We start from the raw sequence: 21,439 nt of genomic DNA, 5'->3' as shown, positions 1-21,439 counted from the left end.
GCTGAGATTGAGGAGGATGGGAGTTTCCCAGGCAGGTGAAGGTGGGGAGGGGGCTGCCGGCCAGAGGAACATCCATGAAGGGGTGAGGTGTGAGCAGAGCACTGTTGTGTCGGGGCACCTGCTCTTGGCTCCTGGGGTGCCAAGCGGTTTCCCGCTGAGCACCACTCATCCACGTTGTATGCGCGGTTCGGACGTGCCCACGTCTCTTCCTTCTGTTCTTCGTTCATTTTATCAGCGCCTCATGTGGGAAGCACCATACAGGACACTGGGGTACAGAGGTGAGAGGGTAGACCCGGGGCCTGCCCTCCTGAAGCTCTAAGTCGAGTGACAAGTAAACAGGTTCTATTAACAGCACAGGGCAGTGAGTGTGGGTCAAGAGAGATCTAATCTAGTGGGGGTGTATTAGCTTCCTGATGCTGCTGTAACAATCTTAGTGGCTGAAAAGAATACATCTTTATTATCTTATGGTTCTGGAGGTCAGAAGTTCCAAATCGGTCTCATTGGGCCAAAATTAAGGTGTGGGCAGGGTGGGATCCTTCTGGAGCCTGTAGGGGAGAGTCTGTTCCTTGTCTCTTCCAGCTTCTAGGAGCTGATTCCATCCCTTGGCTTATGACCTCTGCTTCTGTCTTTACATGTCTTTCTCTGACTGTCCTGCCTCCCTCTTAGAAGGAAATTTGTGATTATATTGGGCCCACCCAGATAATCTAGGATAATTCCCCATCTCTAGATTTTTAACTTAATCACATTTGCAAAGTTCCTTTCCTGTTGTAAGGTAACACAGGCATAGGGCCCAGGGATTAGGATGTGGACATCTTTGGGGGCCATTATTCCACCGTCCACAGAGGCCGCAGGAGGAAAGGGGAGGAAGTGCTTCTGGAAGTGGTATTTGACCCCAGATTTGTCAAAGATGGGTGAGAGTGGAAGCAGGGAGGTCACTTAGGCGGCTGCTGGATTGGTTCAAGCAAGATGAGTTAAGGTTGGTAGTCCTAGGAATGGTGAGAGGCGCAAGAGACTGAGATACAATGGGGAAGTTGAATGAATGGGAAACGTGGGGGCAAGGCTGAAAGCAAGCTGCCCAAGACAAGACGCACCTCAGTATCAACAAGGGCTAGTAGGAACCCGGAAGTAGTGTTTTGGGGGAAGGACTAGCAAGACCATAATGCCCACAGTGCTGATCCTAATTCTTAAATCTTTCAATCAGAGATTCCAGGCAGTTTTGGGTTCAGTAAGTCAGAAGGAAATGTAACATTTTATTTGCAGCGATTATATACGATTATCAACAATAATGCTTTTATTTGCTAGAATAAGATACAATAAAAGGTTGATTGCTCTGCTTGGTTTTCAAGAGAAAAGCTGATTTTGAGGCCCTAGGAGGAAAGGCAGATGTTTACAGACCTAGATTCCTGGAGGTGGCCACCCTTCTGGCCAGGCATTGTCAGGGTCATTGGTGCTGTGAACAGGCAGGGACATCCCCGTGCTTTTATTTATCTTGAGTTCCCCAAGGCAGGGACTGAGCAGTGAGCTCTCTTGAGTGGGATTGTTGGCCCCACTTAGGTAATTAGGGTTGTCATCTCCTAATACCTTATTTACACAACAGCCAGGCTGCGCTATGGCAGAGGCTATAATAAGCATTAGTATAATGAGGGCAGAACAAAATCGAAGTGCACTGTCTGCTCACTGCTGCACAAGACAGATTTCCGAAATTCATGATAGCATTACGTGTGCAACACTACCCTGTTCCTCCTGCCATTCCAGAAAAGCCTCCAGCTTAACATATTTATTTCCAAGGTAACGAAATTGCCCTAACAGAGACCAGGGACCTTTGAGAATTTGATGTGTTCTCAACACGAGGGGAAATTTCTTTTCCAATGGCTTCTTTTTGGAGGAAAATAGAAGTAAAATTCTATTACTAATAGATCAGGAGTGATTACATCTAAGTCGCTGAATTTTCTATTGAGAAATGCGCTTTGAATCTATTTCTTCTTTTTTTAGGAAACCAAATTTATTGGCATAAAAACATCACTCATTATTCCTTCCCTCATTCTACTCTGTCTTTTTTTTTTTTCCCCCCACTTTGGTAGTCTTCTGAAACCCAAACCTTTTTTTTTTTTTACCGTGTCTGAGTTTTGACTTGTTTCCCTGATGCTAAGCTCACCCTTCTTTGTTTTGTGACCATGACCTTGGATGAAAGGGACTTTGAAACTCGCTAGATGTTAGTCTCTCCTCTGCTCTTGGTTATCACCCGGTCCTCACCATGTGGCCAGAGTCGTTGGGCGTCCATCTCCGATTTATTTCCTCTCCAAGTTGAATGATACGTCTGTATTTCAAATGTGGTGGTTTGTCATTTATCTTATATATCGTTTAACCAAGGAAGCTAAGGCAAGAGCTGAAGTATAAATCACGGGCCTTCAAAATTGGACCTTGTAGAGAAATATAAGCATTTCAAACTCAATTAATACTATTTTTTTTTTTAAAGCCAGAACTCCTGGTGCCCATTTTTCAAGAACTCACACAGGCGCCTCGCAACTGATCAGGTTCCCTCCCTGCCGGCTTGGGGAGCCGGTTTGTGATCCTCACGTTTGAAAGCTGGCTTGAGAAAGACATCTGTGCTTTGCTTCTGCCAAGTTCTGTGTCTTGTATTCATAAACAAACTCTCTCTCCCCCTGTCCTCCACCCTGTTTCTCAGTGGCCGTTCCAGCAGCAGCACCCCCGGTGTGCCAGCCCAAGGGTGCCACTAGTGGGCACCACGCGGCCCCGCGCCTGTCCGTCTCCTCCCGAGCCACGGTGGTAGCCAGAATGGAAGGCGCCCCCCAGGGGGGCCTGCAGACCGTCATGAAGTGGAAAACGGTCGTTGCCATCTTTGTGGTCGTGGTGGTCTATCTCGTCACGGGCGGTCTGGTCTTCCGGGCGCTGGAACAGCCCTTCGAGAGCAGCCAGAAGAACACCATCGCCTTGGAGAAGGCAGAATTCCTGCGGGATCACATCTGCGTGAGCCCACAGGAGCTGGAGACGCTGATCCAGGTGAGCAGGGGGTGAGTCAGCCATAGGATAGCCTGTGGGGAGAAGGGACAGCGTTGGTTCTGTCCTTGGAGCTCACCGAGTTTCGCCTTTGGTTGAGATGCTCCTGATGGTCAGGGTGGTCTTCTCCGGGGAGGCGACCTGTGAGCTGAGACCTCCAAGGACCCAGAGAGTAAGGCACGTGATGATCAGGGGGAAGAGGGAACATGCGTGCCACAGCCTTGATGCCCTGACGCGTGATGAGTGGGCTCTGTTTCACATCACCCGCTTTTGGAGGAGGTGGCCGGAGGCAGAGGCAGGCAAAAAGGCTTTGGATTTTCCAATTCAAGTCCACCTATGTGTACTGATTAACTTCCTGATTCTGAAGTCTGCGTGAGCTGCTGGGCTAAGAGGGTGCCCTAGGTGCCACAGAAAGAGTTTTAGACAAGCAGCGTTGTATTAACCTATCTCAAGTCAGTGAAAGTGGAGTAAAGACCATCAGAGGTGGGATGAGAGGCTGTTGGTGACTTGGGAGGGCCATTGTGGTGGATTTATGGGGATACAATAAAGACAGCAGTAATAGGAATAATCAAGATTACTCTTTTTGAACTTTATTGTATCAGGCACCATGCTAAGGCCCTTGCATAGCTTGGGTATTAAGAAAATAGCACCCATAAAAAGATGGAGGCAGAGAACTTTGAGCTACCACCTAGAGAAGCGAGGCAGTGAAAGCAGGGGTGGGGGTGGCCTCGGCAGGGGTGAACTTGGCCATGGGAGGGCCATGGGAGACAGAGAGTCCTCTCAGGTGGAGTGATGGGAGGAAGTGAATCAGGAGGCTTCAGAAGTCTGTGAAGGGCAGAGAGTCAAGTCCCAGAGGGAGGAAGTGAAATGGTCGGGGGCCCAGTTGGAGGGTTCCACCGTGCGGGAGACGGAGGGTGGATGGCTGCCTTGGAGGCTGAAAATTGATTTCCTATCCTGTATACCCTCCTGAACCAGGAAGAGTAGGTCCTGGTGGATGGCGGTGACATTCATGGAGGCAAGGGAGAGCCACGTCTTTCCAGGGCTTCTAAAGTTTGCAAGGCAGAGGGATGGAAAAGATGGCTCCCACAACTCCTTCTGTTCTGGGATTTTCTGCATTAAATTCTAAGGGTTACTGCAATCCAGGATATTGCAGGATTTGCAAGACTGGTCTGGCTCATTCTTTTCTTTTCTTTTCTTTTCTTTTCTTTTCTTTTCTTTTCTTTTCTTTTCTTTTCTTTTCTTTTCTTTTTTCTTTTCTTTTCTTTTCTTCCTTTTCTCTTCTTTCTTTTCTTTTCTTTCTTTTCTTTTTGTTTCTTTTCTTCTTTCTCTTTCTTTCTTTCTTTCTTTCTTTCTTTCTTTCTAACTGCACTGACAGGGTAAAGGAATTTGGGGGCTACCTATGATCTGGAACCTTCATAGCAATTATATTCCTTTAAAGAAATTTTGGTAATCTGACTTGATTCTTCAATACCTAGAAATACACATTCTCTCCCCACCTCCCCCTCTGGGAATAAATATGATTTCATACCTGTGTTCCTATAATTTTTATGAAAAAAAACCTGTCAAATCTAAGGGTGGTGTTTTATATTACTCTTTCTTGGATAGCTTTGTCTTTGTTTTCTTCTTTTGTGAAAAAACGCCATCAAGTTTGTGGTGATGAGAGTGTGGTACTAATCTGTGCTGGATTTAAGGCCTAGAATGCCATAGAAAAAGGGGGAAACAATTCTGGAGTAATTTTAAGTAAGAATGGGATTATACTTGTTGTGATGAGATCCTTTTTATTTAGCTGCAATACATATAAACGGTGGTCTGAATTGAATCTAGATTCATGCTTGAATTTTCCTTCCATAGACAGTGAGATCTTGGGGAAAAAGATCATGTCACATTATCTTTGCATCAATGGATGCATCCGAAGTTGGATGCTTAATGGACTGAGCCATCCAGGCACCCCTCATCCATGCATTCTTTAACTTGCTATTGAACGCCTGTTGTATCAGGTAACATGCTAGGTGTTGGGGATAGAAAAGGTGAAAATAAAATACACCGTGAGCAAGTTACTAACCTCTCTGAGATCCAGTTTCATTGTCAATAAAATGTGCCTAAAATCCCTCCCCCCTGGGGTGTTGAGAGGATTAAATTCTATGACTCACTGAGAAGGGCTTTGCACGTGGTGAGTGCTCAGAAAACACGATTGCTATTGCTGCTGCCACTGGTGCTTGTAGGATTGCTCCAGGAGCTTAGAGTTTCAGGCAGTGGCACCGTTTCTTTAAAGTTTTTATTTTAGTTCCTGTTGGTTAACATACGGTGTTGCATTAGTTTCAGGTGTACAATATAGAGATTCAACACTTCCATACATCCCCTGGTTCAGGCAGTGGTTCTTAATGGGGAAGGGGGTCTGCCCCCCAGATGACCTCTGACAATGTCTGGAGGCATTTTTGGTTGTCAAGTCTTGAGGCGGTGTTAGTAGGGTCTGGTGAGTAGAGACCAGAGAGGCTGCTAACATCCTGCAATGCACAGGACGGCCCTGGCCACAGCAAAGAATTATGCAGGCAGGTGTCGGCAGGCCGAGGCAGAGAAACCCTGGAGGAAGAGGCATGTAACCCAACAACCGCAATTCACTGGAATGGAGCTATTATTTTTCCAGTTTTATGGCGATGTAATTGACATGCATCACTGTATAAGTTTGGATGTACAGAAGAATGGTTGGGAACATATATTCTGTAATGATTACCACTATGTTTGGTTGGCATCCATCACCTCATATAGCTACAATAAAGAAAAAAAGCAAAAAGAGAAAAAAAAAATCTTCTCCTTGTGCTGAGGACCCTCGAGATTTGCTCTCTTAACACCTTTCCTATATATCACCATGCAGCGTTAGCTAGGGTCATCATGCTGTACTTTTTGTCCTTACTACTTATGGATCTTATTTTAATTTTATTTTCTAACATTTATTTATTTTTGAGAGAGAGAGAGAGGCAGAACATGAGCAGAGGAGGGGGCAGAGAGAGGGAGACACAGAATCCGAAGCAGGCTCCGGACTCTGAGCTGTCAGCACAGAACCCGACGTGGGGCTCGAACCCACAAACCGTGAGATCATGCCCTGAGCTGAGGGCGGATGGTTAAGTGACTGAGCCACCCAGGTGCCCCTACTTAGGGATCTTATAACCGGAAGCTGATACTTTTTAACCACCTTCCTCCAGGCCCCCTCCCCCTCCCCTTGGCCTCTGATCTCTTTTTCTATGAATTTTTCTCTTAGATTCCACATATAAGTGCAGTCATACAGTATCTGTCTTTCTCTGTCTGACCTATTTTACTTAGCATAATGCCATCCACTCGTGTTCCACTGTATATATTATGTACCACAACTCCTTTATCTGCTCCTTTGTGGATGGACACTTAGGTGGTTTCCGGGTCTTGTCTACTGTAAATAATGCTGCCGTGAGCATGAGGTGCGTGTATTTTTTCAAGTTAGTGTTTTTGTGTTTTCTTGGACGTATTCCCAGAAGTGCAACTGCTGGATCATATGGTAGTTCTATTTTTAAGTTTTTGAGGAACCTCCATACTGTTTTCCAGAGTGGCGGCACTGATTTACATTCCCACCAGCAGCGCGAGAGGGTTCCCCTTTCTCCACGTCCCTGCCAGCATTTGTTCTATCTTGTCTTTTTATGACGGCCAGAATGGAGCTACAGAAGTACATAAAAATGGGAGCCCCAGTGACGCAAACAGAGGTCAGGGAAGATTTTGTGGCTCTTTATCTCTTTTGGTCCCTATAACCGTTCTGCAAGGATAGTCTTTTGTGCCCACGGAAACAGAGGCATCAGGCAGCGAGGTTACGTGCTCAAGGTCACCCGTTAGTAAGCAGAAGATCTAGGATTTACTCCTGGGCGGTCTGACCATGCATCCTAGGCTTTTAACCACCGCACATGCGAACAGAAACGTGGACTGTGGGAGGAGATCCATTCCCTAGGTCATGGGTCAAGGGCACCCCAATGGTGTGTGTGGCCCGTTGAGGAAGCTGCAGGTGGTCAGTGTGGCCTGAGCTGAGAGGTGGAGGGAGGGGTGGTAGATAAGACTGGGGAGGCGAGTGGGGCTGGATTTGGGAGGTGCCCAGAGAGCCTTGCTGAGGAGTTAGGCTTTCTGCCCTGGGAAGTGGGGAGTCACTGAAGAGTTTAAGCAAGGCAGTGACATGATGAAAATTTGCTGTTGGAAAAATAACTCTTCTAGCAAGGGGGGTTTTGGGTTGGTGGAAGGAGAAATTGAAGGAAGGAAGACTCATAAGGAGACTATTAGAACATCATAAGTGAGACACAGATGCTGAGATAACAGGGAAGGGGCCACTTTTTTTTTTTTTGACAGTTATAGCAAACAATTTCTTTCCTTTTTTTTTAAATATATGAAATTTATTGTCAAATTGGTTTCCATACAACACCCAGTGCTCATCCCAAAAGATGCCCTCTTCAATACCCATCACCCACAGAAGGGGCCACGTTGAAGAGAGTCGGATGAAGAAAACTTGCAAATGACTCATTCCCCATTCAGCAGAGATTTCTGGAGTGCCTGCTCAGTGTTCCTTGTTCAAGCAGAGGCTGCGTGGGCAGCATAGCTTGGCAATAAGCACCCAGACTCTGCAGTTTCCCTTCCTGTGTTAAATCTCTTTCCCGCTTCCCGGCCAGGTGACTTGGGAAATAGGGGAGTCACCCCAGGGCCTCACCTTCCCGTCTGTAAAATGGAGATAGTGGTATTAGTGTCCACCTGTTTGGGTCGTATGAATAGTAAACAAAAAGTTCAGTTACTTGCAGCTGTTGTGATTGCTACTATTTCTTTGTTCAGGAAGGAAGAAAAAAGCCAGAAAGCCCCTGAAGTATGTGCATCCTGGGATCCCCCTAAGGGAAAAGAGAAGAAAGCTCCTAAAAGGCCCTCCGGGGTTTCAATCCTAAATTTTGTCATTGACAAATTTTCTCAATGTGCTTCTACTGTTGAAGTGTGAAGTCACCTTCGCAGAAATTGCTCTGTGAGTGCCGGGTTGGCTTGCTAACACTGAGGGGCTGTGTCTTTGTGGCATGAGCTCAGGGAGGAAATGGACCAGTTTCCTATTCCATTTAGAGGGTTTACCGGGGCCATCTAGATCCGCGTCTTTATCCCGAGCCGTGGTGGGGACACTGATCACTGTCTGCCCCTCCTCCATTGTTCCTCCTGTGGTTTGAGAAACATTCCAGAGAACCTCAGGGTCCCAGAAGACTCAGGCAGCCCCCAAGGCTGGCACAGGTCAGTGGAACAATAGGGTGGCCATCATTCCAAGGTGTGACTGAGTGAAGGGGTAGATGTCATCTGTACCTGACTGCTGTTTACCCCTAGTGAGGCGTGTGGATCTTTCTAGTTTGACGCCCTGGGGCAAGCCACTTAACCAGAGCTGGGCCTCAGGGGTTCCACCCAGAGGGGACACATAAGAGCCATCCATCTTTAGACTCTCGCCCCTGAGGCGACGCGAGGGAGTCTGCAGATGACACTAACAGAGAGATCTCCTGCAGAGCTGTCGAGGTAATGAAAAATGGCTACTGCTTATTGGTGGTTTACTTTCCTCTAGGCACTCTTCTAAGTGCTTCCAGGTCTGAGTTCATTTAACCCTTGCAATAAGCCTACAGATAGGGTTGCACTGCCGTCATTCCATTTTATGGATGAGAAAATTAATTCTAAGAAGTAACTGGTTCAAGGTAAGTCACAGCCAATGCATGGTTAAACTGGGATTTGAGCCTTGGGATACCTGACTCCAGAGCCCGTAGGTCTAGCCATTGGGCTATGCTGCTCAACTTGCATCAACGGTGAGTATCCCCCTATAGCACATCTGGGCCTTTTCTGAAAGCTTTTACCCCCAAGGAAAATACTGGAGGAAAAGGGGAAATTTTTAAGATGTGGGCTATCTCACCTGGCACTATAGCATTACACGTGTGGACTATATTGTATTTTCAAAGAGGGGGATGTCAAAGAGGGGAAGGAGCATGGGCCTGAAAGTCAGGTAGGCTTGGTCCCTCACCCCACTGAACCTTAGTCTTCTCCTCCTACAAAAGGGTGGGACAGTCCCTCTCATTCAGAAGCTGAAGAGGGAAGGAGGTAACCCACTCAGAGCACCCAGCAGAGTGCCTGGCATATAGCTGGTGTCCAGGAAACATTATTTCCTTGAACTTGATTTGATAGCCACCCCATCCCAAGAATCTCTTTATCCTCAGTGCTCTCCTATGCCTCCGTTGCTTATGTCCCTGACCCCAATACAATTGTCTTAGAAGCTTCTGTCATGGCTAGTCTTGGAGAAAGCAAGAACACCTTCGTCTTCTGTAAACCTCAAAGAATAAAATCATGAGGTGGCTTCCCTGACTGATGGGGAACCACACCCCAGCCTGGGTGAGTGATGATATGTGGCAGTTGGTCTTCAGGCTGTCAATTCTTAGATGTTTTAAGACTTTGCAGGTCTCCAGAGTAGCTAGTGGGGTCTCATGGCTATTTTCTCTCCAGGTAGTAGCCACGAGGGAGAGGTGTTTCACAGGAGTGGGTGTAGTATTGGATGAAATGACCACCAGGGAGGACTCAGGATGTTCCATTGTAAGGGTCTTGTAGTGCAGGCAACAAGGATTCCTCTCTCACTGGAGGGCTCCCCGGGGGACAGCTTGTATAACGTCTCTGACCCACCCCCCTGCCCCGCAACCCCTAATCCCCACCCCCCCTCCCTCACCCCAGTGAGCACACTACCTTGATGCTGGGAGGTGGACATTTTTCCTGGCATCCTTCAGTCCTTGCTTGGGCAAGTTGCTTAACTTTTCAGAACCGTCTTGACCTCAAAATGGGTACTTCCTAGTCATGATGGTCTCTTTATCTGAAGCAAACCTGAAGCTCTCAACTGTCAGCCAGGTCTGGAATTTCCTGGAAGTATGAGCCTTTGTGGGTGGGGGTCCCTTCTCATCCTGCTATATCTTCCCTTCCCCAGTTGGACTGGTGCAGGACTTTTTACATTAGTCAACAGGACCTCTGCCACTGGTTTTCCCTTTATGATCTCTTAGGGATTTTTATCCTTTGCTAATAAGTGATTAGAGTGTTAGATACTTTGCTCAGGACTCTGGCCTACTGACTCATTTTACTAGCTCTGCTCTTTGGGCCTGACTCCACCATGATTTGGTGGGACATGATTTCATTTAAGGTACAAGAGGCTGCAGGAGAGGACGGGGTACTGTGTCGTGTCCTGGGCGTGGACCTTTAATGCTGCCATGGTAACCAAAGCCGCTATTCTGCAGATAAGGGCGGGCCAGAGATCAGGAGCTGCCAAACTGTTTTCTCCAGGAGCAGGAGATGTTAGTTAATTTGCATGAGCCATGAACATTTCCCAAGGCTGTGACATTTACCATTCCCTTCTTCTTTCAAGCTCCAAATCCCTTACTCCATTACTCATTCATTCATTCATTCATTCATTCAACAAATTTACTGATTTCCTGCTGTGCGCCAACTTCAGTACTAAGTCCTGGGGACATAATGGTGAATAAAAGGCGGACGTAGTCCCTGACCTCTTGGAGCTTATAACTAGGATGACCGAACATCCCAGTTTTCGTGGTTCTGGAATAATAATAGCATCTCTGTCTCTGTCGCAAGTATCCTGGTTTGAAAGATAAATCATATGGCTACCCTACTGATAGGTAGTAGGGGAGGCAAATCTTGTGCGTGTGACCACACAAATTAGTATAAATAAAACCTCCATGAGTGAATGCTGCAGACGGGATGGAGCCGTGGGGCATGTGAGCAGGAGGTCTGACACAGGGGGCGCGGGGAGTCCAGGCAGGGCAGCTGAGTGCCAAGGCCCTGTGGTGGAAGGGTGCCCGGGGTGTCTGGGGACTTGAGAGAAGAGGAGCATTTATGGCTGGAGGGGAGTTAGCAAGGTAGGAGGTTGGTAGGAGGTTGGACTGGGAGCAGGGGCAAGGGGAGCAAACCGTGCGGGGCCTGATGTTGGACTTTATCCTAAGCGCACTGGGAAGCTGTGGCCGTGTTTCAGGCAGCAGGGCGACATGATGCGATCAGTCACCAGTTTGCCATTTGGGTCCCTTATCTTGATCCAAAGGGTTGCAGTGGTAGTCAAAGAGCTGGTTTTAAATCATTCATTCATCCATTCATTCATTCATTTGGTAACTACACATTCACGGAGTACCAACTATGGCACTCTGCTAAGTGTTACGCTTTGGATTTCTGAATCACTTGCCTTCAGAGGTGCCCAAACTCAAGTCTTCAGGGAGGCCATCATGTACCCTCCACGGCGTGAGGTGCTCTGCTTGGCCCCGTGGCATCAATCACTCACATTTGCCTCCACGCTTAATAGACTCTATTGAGTGACTACTGTCTTTCTCATCCGTCTCCTTCCCACAGCTGTAAGGTCTTCCAGGTTGAGTCTGTGTCTTTTATCCTTATGTTGCTCATGCCTGACACAAGTAGCTGGCCCACAGAAGATGCTCAAGGCTTGAGGAATGGATTTTCATATCTATTTTGGAGACCAAGAGCCCTTCATTTCAAACCTTCACAGAAGCGAAGCAGAAAATTTGTTTTGGGGCAATAGAAGCCCTTTCTTTTCAGCCTCGTTGTCAAGAGCACTTCTCTTAAAGCATCTTCCTGTCTTTTTTTCCTGCATGAGCAGATTCCCTTGGTGTCCATAACCTCCAAAGTTTACATATTTAGGAATGCAGCGATTTAAGAAAAGCGTGGCACTGGAGACACTGCTTCAGCAGTCCGCGGAAATCTGTGCTGTGAGTCAGAGAGCAGAGCCAGCTAAGCTTTGTCCTTCCCCACCCTGGGCCATCACTTCTTCCAAGCAGCTTTTGGGCAAGAAGTTTAGGCCGCAGCTGAGGCAGCAGGTGACCTCTGCTGAGTGTGGGTTTGAGTCCTTTGTGCCCAAGGACGCAGCCCTGACAAATTGAAGTGACTCCTCCTGGTGGGTGTCCCGAAGTCAGAGGCACTGCCATTTCTCCAGTGAAGCAGTCATACACAAGATTGTTCAGTGCACGCAGGGTTGGGCCTGCAGCCCCTGGCCTGTCTCTACTGGCCTCCAGTTCATCATTATTATTGTTTTCATCCCGGAGGTTGTGATTCCATCAGTGTTTAGTGAAGTCCTGAAGCTTTTAAGCCAGAAATTAAAGAGCTAATGGAAATTGGCATGCTACTGGAAAAATGAATTTGCAAATGAGGATTGTGTTCCAAAAAAAAAAAAAAAAACAACTCCCATAAAAATAAAACAAAAACCCAGCAATGAGTGGTACGGCATCCACATTTCTGTACAAATGTGCATGTGTCTGCTTCTCATTTAAAGTGAAGCGAAAATCTTATTTAACGAGATTTTGATGGTGTGCGGCTCATTTAATTATTTTCATTATTTATAATCAGATGTATTCATTTAGGTAACTAATATTTACTGAATGCTTGTCACGAAGCAGGTGCTGTGTTAGACTCTTGTGATTAGAAAACAAATAACAGGGGCGCCTGGGTGGCTCAGTCGGTTAAGCATCCGACTTCGGCTCAGGTCATGATCTCGCGGTTCGTGAGTTCGAGCCCCGCATCAGGCTCTGTGCTGACCGCTCAGAGCCTGGAGCCTGTTTCAGGTTCTGTGTCTCCCTCTCTCTCTGACCCTCCCCTGTTCATGCTCTGTCTCTCTCTCTGTCTCAAAAATAAATAAACATTAAAAAAAATATTTAAAAAAATAGAAAAAGAAAACAAATAACAGAAGATGCAAGATGGCTACTCCCTGTCCTCCAGAAGCTCCCAGTCTGGTATTAATTGTATCATTAGCTAACACTTGCACGGTGTTTACTGAGGCCAGGCACTGCTGTAAATACTTTATCATTTAATGTTGACATGATCCTTTGAGGTGAGGGTCAGAAAGTGACGGGAGGAGTTAAGTAACTTGCCCATGCTTGACTGAGAGGTAGAACTGGGATCTGGAGATGGGGAGTCTGGCCTCAGAATCTGTGCTTTTTAAAAATTTAAAAAAAAATGTTTATTTATTTTTGAGAGAAAGAGAGACACAGCATGAATGGGGGAGGGGTAGAGAGAGAGGGAGACACAGAATCCGAAGCAGGCTCCGGGCTCTGAGCTATCAGCACAGAGCCCAACATGGGGCTCGAACCCACAAATCGTGAGATCATGACCTGAGCCAAAGTCAGACACTTAACCGACTGAGCCACCCAGGCGTCCCCAGTATCTGTGCTTTTTAACCACAATGTTCTACTGATGGTCAGGGAGACCAACTTGTCTTGATAGTTGGAATCCAGTATGGTCATTGCTGGAAGATAAGGAAACACTTGGGCCCTTATTCACAGAGCAGGCGTCTATGTCTCAACCTGTGGGACCTTCAAAAGGACCTTCATTCACCTGTGAGGATGGCAGAGGGTCATGATTACCTGTTGGTTGTGCTCTAGAGAGACGTTGTGTCTTCACATAAAGGTATTGAGGCTGGGTCAGTGTATTCTGTTTAAAACCAAAGTACATGAGTTGTCATTCAGCTCTGTGGTGAAGAGTAACTTCTTAGTCTTTGCTGAGAGCAAGGAAATTCCTTTCCTTCTCAGTGGACAGAAGAGACGGAAATCTTGCTGATGCCAGGTTAACTTTATGGAGTAAGCGAGGAGTTAACCTTTCATTCTTTGAGAAATGAGGACCAGATCACAAATTCTTCTCTATATTGTCCTGTTTCATGTGGGAGAAAGTGACATAGCAGATGCGCTTTAGAAAGATGTTTGCACACTGGACAGAGAGGTGTCTGTGGGAGACAGGAGAAGGCATAGTTGAAGGAGTGTGCCTTTAACCAGTCCCGGCTCTGCCACTTACCAGCCACCACAACTGTGGCCAAGTTACTTTTGCTTTCTCTTGTCTCATTTAGACTAGAGATGGAGTTAATAACATGACTTTTTATAACAGGGCTTTTGTGAGGGTTGAATAAGAGAAGAAGGTGCGTTTCAAATGCTGGCTACTATGATTATTTTTGTGAGTATTCTAGAGCTTTCTCCAAAGTCTCTGGGATTGTCTCCACTTCCTTCTTGTTCCCAGATCAAATCATGCTCATCAGACACTGGTGCTGGTTATAGGTGCTGGCATGTTGCCTACAGAGGCACGGGAAATGAAGTATTAATTTGGGACTCATATTGAACACTCAAGAGCAAGGAAGAGTAAGTCAATAGCTACAATGAAAACAAGATAGCAGAAGTGTCTCTCTTTCATGATGTTATGAATCATTTCTTAGATTTCAGGGTCTCTTGAATGCCATAGCAATGGAAGGAATTAGCTCACATTGCTGTGAATCAGAATTCTTGGAGTTCCGGGGCGCCTGGGTGGCGCAGTCTGTTAAGCGTCCGACTTCAGCCAGGTCACGATCTCACGGTCCGTGAGTTCGAGCCCCATGTCAGGCTCTGGGCTGATGGCTCGGAGCCTGGAGCCTGTTTCCGATTCTGTGTCTCCCTCTCTCTCTGTCCCTCCCCCGTTCATGCTCTGTCTCTCTCTGTCCCAAAAATAAATAAACGTTGAAAAAAAAAAAAAAAAAAAAGAATTCCTGGAGTTCCTTCTGTAGCCCAGTAAATTCCCCCCTCCCCACCTCTGAAATTGTGGACGGACTCATGTTTGATAGGAATGATCTCAAGTGCAGAGAGAATGGGGCATATGTCAAACATTCTCTGCCGGACCAGGGTGACTTTTGAGTATCACTTGGAAAATTGGTTACTGAGTCTGTACAGGATGAGTCCAAACTGGGATGAAAGGGTGACAGTTCGTCAGGAAGCTTATTGATCTTATTGGAGCATGGATGATACTCTACTTCCTCATGAGCTTGTTGCTTTCCTCATGGTTTAAAATTTCTCTTATTTCATCCTCCCATGTAGTCAGAGAGAGAGAGAGAGAGAGAGAGAGAGAGAGAGAGAGAGAGAGGGAGGGAGAAAATTGATTCTACATTATAAGGCACAATTTGGAAGGTAAAAGAGACCCCCAAATATGGCTTGATCCCACGTGACAATATACAGATAGATTAGTCATTAGTGTATAGCCAGATGCTAATGAATTGAGTTTTAGAACATTACCCCACCAAAGAATTAAGTAGTGGTAGCAAGAAAGTTACTTATCTAAGACCATAGGCTCTGGGTATATGGTCCAGTTAATTCAGATTTGCTCTTTTATTCTCTAAACAGATTCTCTACTGTTCTCTCCGTTCTGCAGGTGGCCTTCACTTTAGATTTATAACCAGGCTGTAAAGTGTTGATGAAAGCTTGCTGTCGGGGACCCGAGGAAGGGCTAATATTTGCACGTAACTTGATACTTAGGATGGCAGGAAAATAAACATCGTCGTAATATTCACCAAGGCGCAGAAGGTGCCTCTCTCTTTTTCTCTTTATGGTTTGGACATAAAAAGTTTTTGTGGGCATTTCTTTGTGGGAGATGCTGAGGTGGTATGGCTGTAGGATGGCCAGCACAGGCAGAGGGCCACGTTGACCATCCGCCAGGTGGGAGGGGAAGGCACAGGCATATCAGTCCCCTCTCCCTTCTCCCTCCATCTTTCATAGATGCTTGAGGGGTCCCAGCCTGGGTGGGATCCAGCCTGCTGTCTGCAAGGCAGGGAGCTGGGCCAAGAGGGTCCAGGATGGCGAGAAAGAAGAACACCGAGGACGGAGAGAATCTTCCTTTCCGGCATTTAGGAAGCAATTCTGTTGGCAATTCTTAAAAAAAAAAAAAAAAAAAGTTTTTTTAATGTTTATTTAGTTTTGAGAGAAAAGGGGAGGAGCAGAGAGAGAGGGAAACACAGAATCTGTAGCAGGCTCCAGTCTCTGCTCTGTCAGCACAGAGCCCAACGCGGGGCTCAAACTCGTGAACCATGAGATCACGACCTGAGGCAAAGTCAGACGCTTAACCAACTGAGCCACCCAGGTGCCCCTCCCATTGACAATTCTAATAGCAGCCACTGGCTCGCTTTGCCGTGCCCTAGATGTGGGACCATGGTCGAGATACTTCCCTCTTCTAAATCTCATGTGTCCCACATGAAGATAGTGATGCCTGTCTCACAGGATCATCATGAGGGTTAACTGAGTCACTCTGTGCACTAGTAAGTGCTCAGAAAGGATTCCTGCTATCATTAGTATTATTATATATGAAATGACAAGGCACACTTCTCAAAGTTTTCATACATTAAAAAAAAATCCTCTTTCCATAATTTGACTATTGTTGAAAGCACTGCTATAAACATTGGCGTACATGTGCCCCTATGAATCAGCACTCCTGTATCCTTTGGATAAATTCCTAGTAGTGTAATTTCTGGATCATAGGGTAGTTCTATTTTTTAATTTTTTGAGGAACCTCCACACTGTTTTCCAGAACGGCTGCACCAGCTTGCATTCCCACCAATGGTGCGATAGGGTTCCCATTTCTCCACATCTTCTCCAGAATCTGTTGTTTCCTGAGTTATTAATTATAGCTACTCTGACTGATGTGAGGTGGTATCTCAGGGTGGTTTTGATTTGTATTTCCCGGATGATGAGTGATGTTGAGCATCTTTTCCTGTGTCTGTTGGCCATCTGGATGTCTTCTTTGGAAAAGTGTGTATTCATGTCTTCTGCCCATTTCTTCACTGGATTATTTGTTTTACGGGTGTTGAGTTTGGTAAGTTCTTTATAGATTTTGGATACTAACTCTTTATCCAATATGTCATTTGCAAATATCTTTTCCCATTCTGTCAGTTGCCTTTAGTTTTGTTGATTGTTTCCTTTGCTGTGCAGATGCTTTTTATCTTGATGAGGTTCCAATAGTTCATTTTGGAGACATGTCGAGCAAGAAATTGCTGCGGCTGAGGTCAAAGAGGTCATTGCCTGTTTTCTCTGCTAGGGTTTTGATGGTTTCCTGTCTCACGTTTAGGTCTTTCATCCATTTTGAGTTTATTTTTGTGTATGGTGTAAGAAAGTGGTCTAATTTCATTCTTCTGCCTGTTGCTGTCCAGTTCTCCCAGCACTATTTGCTAAAGAGACTCTTTTTTCCATTGGATGCTCTTTCCTGCTTTGTCAAAGATTTGTCATAGCCAAATTATGGAAGGAGCCTAAATGTCCATCAACTGATGAGTGGATAAAGAAGATGTGGTTTATGTATACAATGGGATACTACTTGGCAATGAGAAAGAATGAAATCCTGCCATTTGCAGCAAGGTGGATGGAACTGGAAGGTAATATGTTAAGTGAAATAAGTCAGTCAGAGAAAGACAGATATCATACGTTTTCACTCATATGTGGAACTTGAGAAACTTAACAGAAGACCATGGGGGAAGGGACGGGAAAAAAATAGTTACAAACAGAGAGGGAGGGAGGCAAACCATAAGAGACTCTTAAATACAGAGAACAAACTGAGGGTTGATGAGGGAGGGTTGTGGGGGAGAGGGGGAAATGGGTGATGGGCATTGAGGAGGGCACTTGTTGGGATGAGCACTGGGTGTTGTATGTAAGCAATGAATCATGGGAATCTACCCCCAAAACCAAGAGCACCCTGTATATATACACTGTACGTTAGCCAACTTGACAATGAATTATATTAAAAAAGAAAATCCTGACAGGGAAAGGCCCCTCACTTGATAGACGAGGAAACTGAGGCTCAGAGAAGCTGAGTAATGTGTAGAGGCTGAACATTTGTCACTCGATACACAGATTTGCTCTGTTGTGAGAGTAATAGGCCGATGGTGGTCGTACTGTCCACCTGGGTACTGAAGCAAAGGCTTCTTGGAATCCGCCATAGAAGTGCCTTGCTGGGGGGCCGCTCCAGGTCTCCTCTCCGGTACCCTCCCACTGTTTGAAATATTGTGATGTGGCCTTGCCCTTGGATGTAAGACTGCACCTTTCCTCACACTAGCATATTCACTTCTGCTGCTGGGAAATATTTATATGAGAATTGCTTCTGAAGCAGGAGAAATAAAAAGCAGCTGTGGCGAACAAATTAATACCACGCTTCCATTTCCTACCTGAGGCCCTTCCGCCGCAGCTGCGCAAGAACGTGGAGGGATGGGGCTGCCCTCTTGTTGGGGTTTTGAATCATTAGGGGCAATTTTGAGTCGTAATGAATGCGTTCTGCCAATTGCCTTTCTCTGCCTCACAGGGTTTGTGGCTTTCCTTCTGTCCATTAATGGCTGAAAGTGTGCTCCCTTGTAATATATTTATGGAGTCACTTTTCTTGCCCACCCCCTCATCCTGCCACAGCCTCTAGCTAACTATCTACTTCATAGACCCCTTTGCTGACCGTGCCCTCCTGGGACTAAGAATGTTGTAGACACAGAACCATCTTTGGGTTCTCAGACGAGGCCCTTTCCTTTTGTCCACGTGGTATAAGCTATTAGTAAAGTGACCATACGTCCCGCACTCGGTCTGTCTTTTGGTCCCACCATGATTATTAACAGAGCCCCTCTCTACTCGGCAAGTGTCCTGGGTTGGACTTAAGTCAGATGATCGCTCTGGCTGTTAGCGTCTGTGCATATGGCACCCGTTGGCTGTATTCTTCAGCCAGAGTCTCAGACCAGCTGAGTCATGATTGCTCCGCCTTTGTTGGTTTTTCTTTTCGGTGCCACATAAGGAAACAGAAACAGATTATCTCACCGAGTACACAGATCATAGGAGAAGAGCCACAGACAGTTAGTGGTCTCCTGTGGGTCATCATTCATTCTGCTGTAGTGCTAACACCTGTGATGGTATCTTGCGCCTTCCAGAACAGTGATTTGTGCAGCCCAGCATTGCCTTATGGGTTACAGCTCCGGGGAAAGCTGGTGGGGGTACTTGCTGGTGGGGGCCTCCAAGGGCCACCTTTACCTCCTCCCTTCATATCAACCTCAGACCCCCCGCCTCCCTTTCAGAGTGGCTGTGGTTTCTCTGTTATACCTTTCAGGTGGTCCTAATGCATGGGGGGCGGGGGTTAGGGGGGGTGGGAGGATGGGGGAGAGACAGACCCTTATTTATTTGTTCTCCAGGTTTATTGAGATATGATTGACCTATAACGTGTAAGTTTAAGGTGTATAATATATTGGTTTCATACATTTGTATGTTGCAAAATGATTACTACTGTGGAATTAGATTACACCTTCATCGTGTCACATAATTAGCATTTCTTTTTTTGTGGTAATAGTACCTAAGATCTGCTCTCTTAGCAACTTTTAGGCATGTAATGCATTGTCACTAGCTGTGATCGCCACGCTGTGCATTAGATCCCCAGAATTTACTCATCTTGTTACTGAAAGTTTGTACTCTTTGGCCAACATCTCCCCATTCTCCCCCCCGCAGCCCCTGTCAACCACGATTCTACTTTTTAAGATCTTGCTTCCATGCAAGTTAGCTTCTCACCTTCTTCTTCTCTTTTAAAATCATCACTATATTTATTTTTGTTGGGTTACTTTCTTAGGTTTGTCTGCCTTTACAGAAGAAGTAAGTTGCATGGGCCTGAATTTATTACTTTAGTTTGTTCATTTATTATTGATTTGAGCATTCACTCCCGAGTCGTTTGCTGGGTAGTTGGGTGGGTGCTGGAGATTCCAATTTAGAGGCTAAGAAGGAAATTCAAGGCGGAGTGGAATTAAATTTTAAAGTAATGCTCTCTTATCTAGAATACTCTTTCCCTGAGTAAGCTTGGGGCTCTCATATCACATCTAGTGTAATTTTTTTTTTTTGATCCTCATAAGACCTCTCTGAACTTGATAGTGGTTGAACTTGTAAGTGAACACATGATGTGCATCAGGTCTGAGATTATGGCCTAACATGATGCTACTCTTGGTGACACGCCTCTACCCTGTACCTGATCTTTTAAGTGAAACAGTACACAGCTCATATGCATGATTTCTTTATCTCTGTGCCCAGACTTTTCTAATGGCCTGACTTAGCTTCACTTCTGCAGCCTGAACGCAGAGAAAAACGCAATGTGAAAACAAGCACATTTAATTTTAAAACGTTTCACTTGGGTTCAAACAGTTAAGATCATTAGAAAATACTTTAAAAATTAATAAAGTTAGAACTCTGCCCTCCATCAGAAACATTCTTGTTGAGTTGAAAATGATGCTCTCGCTTCGAGTGACAGCAGTCTGTTTATACTGGGTTTTCTCTGTGCGGGGTGTGAGTTTGCCAATGCATTTTAATTCTGGTGCTTTGCTGGAGTCTGATTCACCAGATCTGGATGGGATAATCAAATCATATTGCTGGCATTGGGGATTGTCCAAAGCCTCACCAAGGGCTTGGGGACTTGTTGGAGAACTTCTTTTTCTCCTTGCTCTGGTTCTAAGTCTTGTTCGGGCCCCACTGTGCCTTGTATTTAATCTCCTCAAAACCACTTCAAGGTATTTGCTTGTGTTGCTCACTTTAGTATAGATTTGGGAAAATGAGGGAGAGATTTACATGACATATATAAACAGAGTTAACGTTTGATACTGGATGGACCTGCTCTTGAGTGGCCCTGGCTTTGCTGTGGCTGAGCCCTGAACTCCCAGCATCAACTGACACTCCTTTCTCACCTTTTCTTTCTTGTCTTCTGGCTTTTTCAGGGCTTGCACCCTCTTTGTTCTGTCCTTTCCCTCTCAGGGTATAAAGTCAACCCGTCCCCATGTTTATTTATTTTTAAATTTTATTTTAAATGCAGAGCAGTTAAGATCTCACTGGTGCCAACAGCCAAATGCAGTTTGGTGCCTGCATTTGTGTATTTAAGGATATAGTCTAATTAGAAATGATCCGTTGAGAGGTCCTTCTGCCTGAATTCTTGGGCAGTGGCCGTCTTCAGCCTCGTTTATGTCTTGGAGGTGAGCCTGGAGGTGAGCCTGGAGGTGGGGATAGGACTGCCATCTATAGAGGAAAAGGCCAAGTCCCGATTTGAATTCTGGCCTCACTTCCCGGCTGTGTGGCCTAGGACAAGTTACTTACCTTCCCTGAGCCTGGTTCCCTGTCTCTAATGTGGGGATAATGTTACTTTCTTGCACGTTGTAGAAAGGGTAAAACTGGATAACATCCAAGCAGCAGAAAGGATAAAGTGGAAAAACACTTCTGAAGCACCTGGCTGAAGGCACAAACTCAACAAATGTTCGTTTCCTTCGCTTTCAACCGACAAATGCTTTCCTTGAGGGCTACATATGTAAACATTAAATATTTATCAATTGCATAATTCAAAAAAAAATGAGACTTGAAAAGGAATCTTACTCTGGATGTTTTGATGAAACAAATAATCATCCCCACTTGTCTTTGCGGCGAATCTGTACTTTTATACGCAGCTTATGACATTTGTGTACATTTCTCGGCACAGTGAGACTTGATTGAACCCCGGCTGAAGGCTCTACCTCCTTACCACAGCTCACCTGTTTGAAGGTTCTTCCCACACTCTCCCCTGGCCTGAAAGGGATTGGCAGAGGCCAGCTCAGGAAGGACCGCTGGGG

At 45.9% G+C, this 21,439-nt stretch overlaps 1 protein-coding gene across 3 annotated transcripts in view; it reads left to right on the top strand.

Moving 5' to 3' along the window:
* Nucleotides 1–21,439, top strand: part of KCNK10 (potassium two pore domain channel subfamily K member 10) — a 133,368-nt gene that overhangs the window by 56,054 nt on the left and 55,875 nt on the right. For all 3 annotated transcript variants that reach the window (XM_058739938.1, XM_058739936.1, XM_058739937.1), the window contains exon 2: nt 2,687–3,021. In XM_058739938.1, coding sequence (XP_058595921.1) covers nt 2,797–3,021 — 225 coding nt within the window. In that variant the 5' untranslated portion in view covers nt 2,687–2,796. The remainder of the gene's footprint in view (nt 1–2,686; nt 3,022–21,439) is intronic.

Source organism: Neofelis nebulosa, chromosome 7, assembly GCF_028018385.1.
Source record: "Neofelis nebulosa isolate mNeoNeb1 chromosome 7, mNeoNeb1.pri, whole genome shotgun sequence".
NCBI lineage: Eukaryota > Metazoa > Chordata > Mammalia > Carnivora > Felidae > Neofelis > Neofelis nebulosa.
Note: the sequence above shows the minus strand (reverse complement) of the source record. Positions and strands in the feature narration are given on the sequence as shown.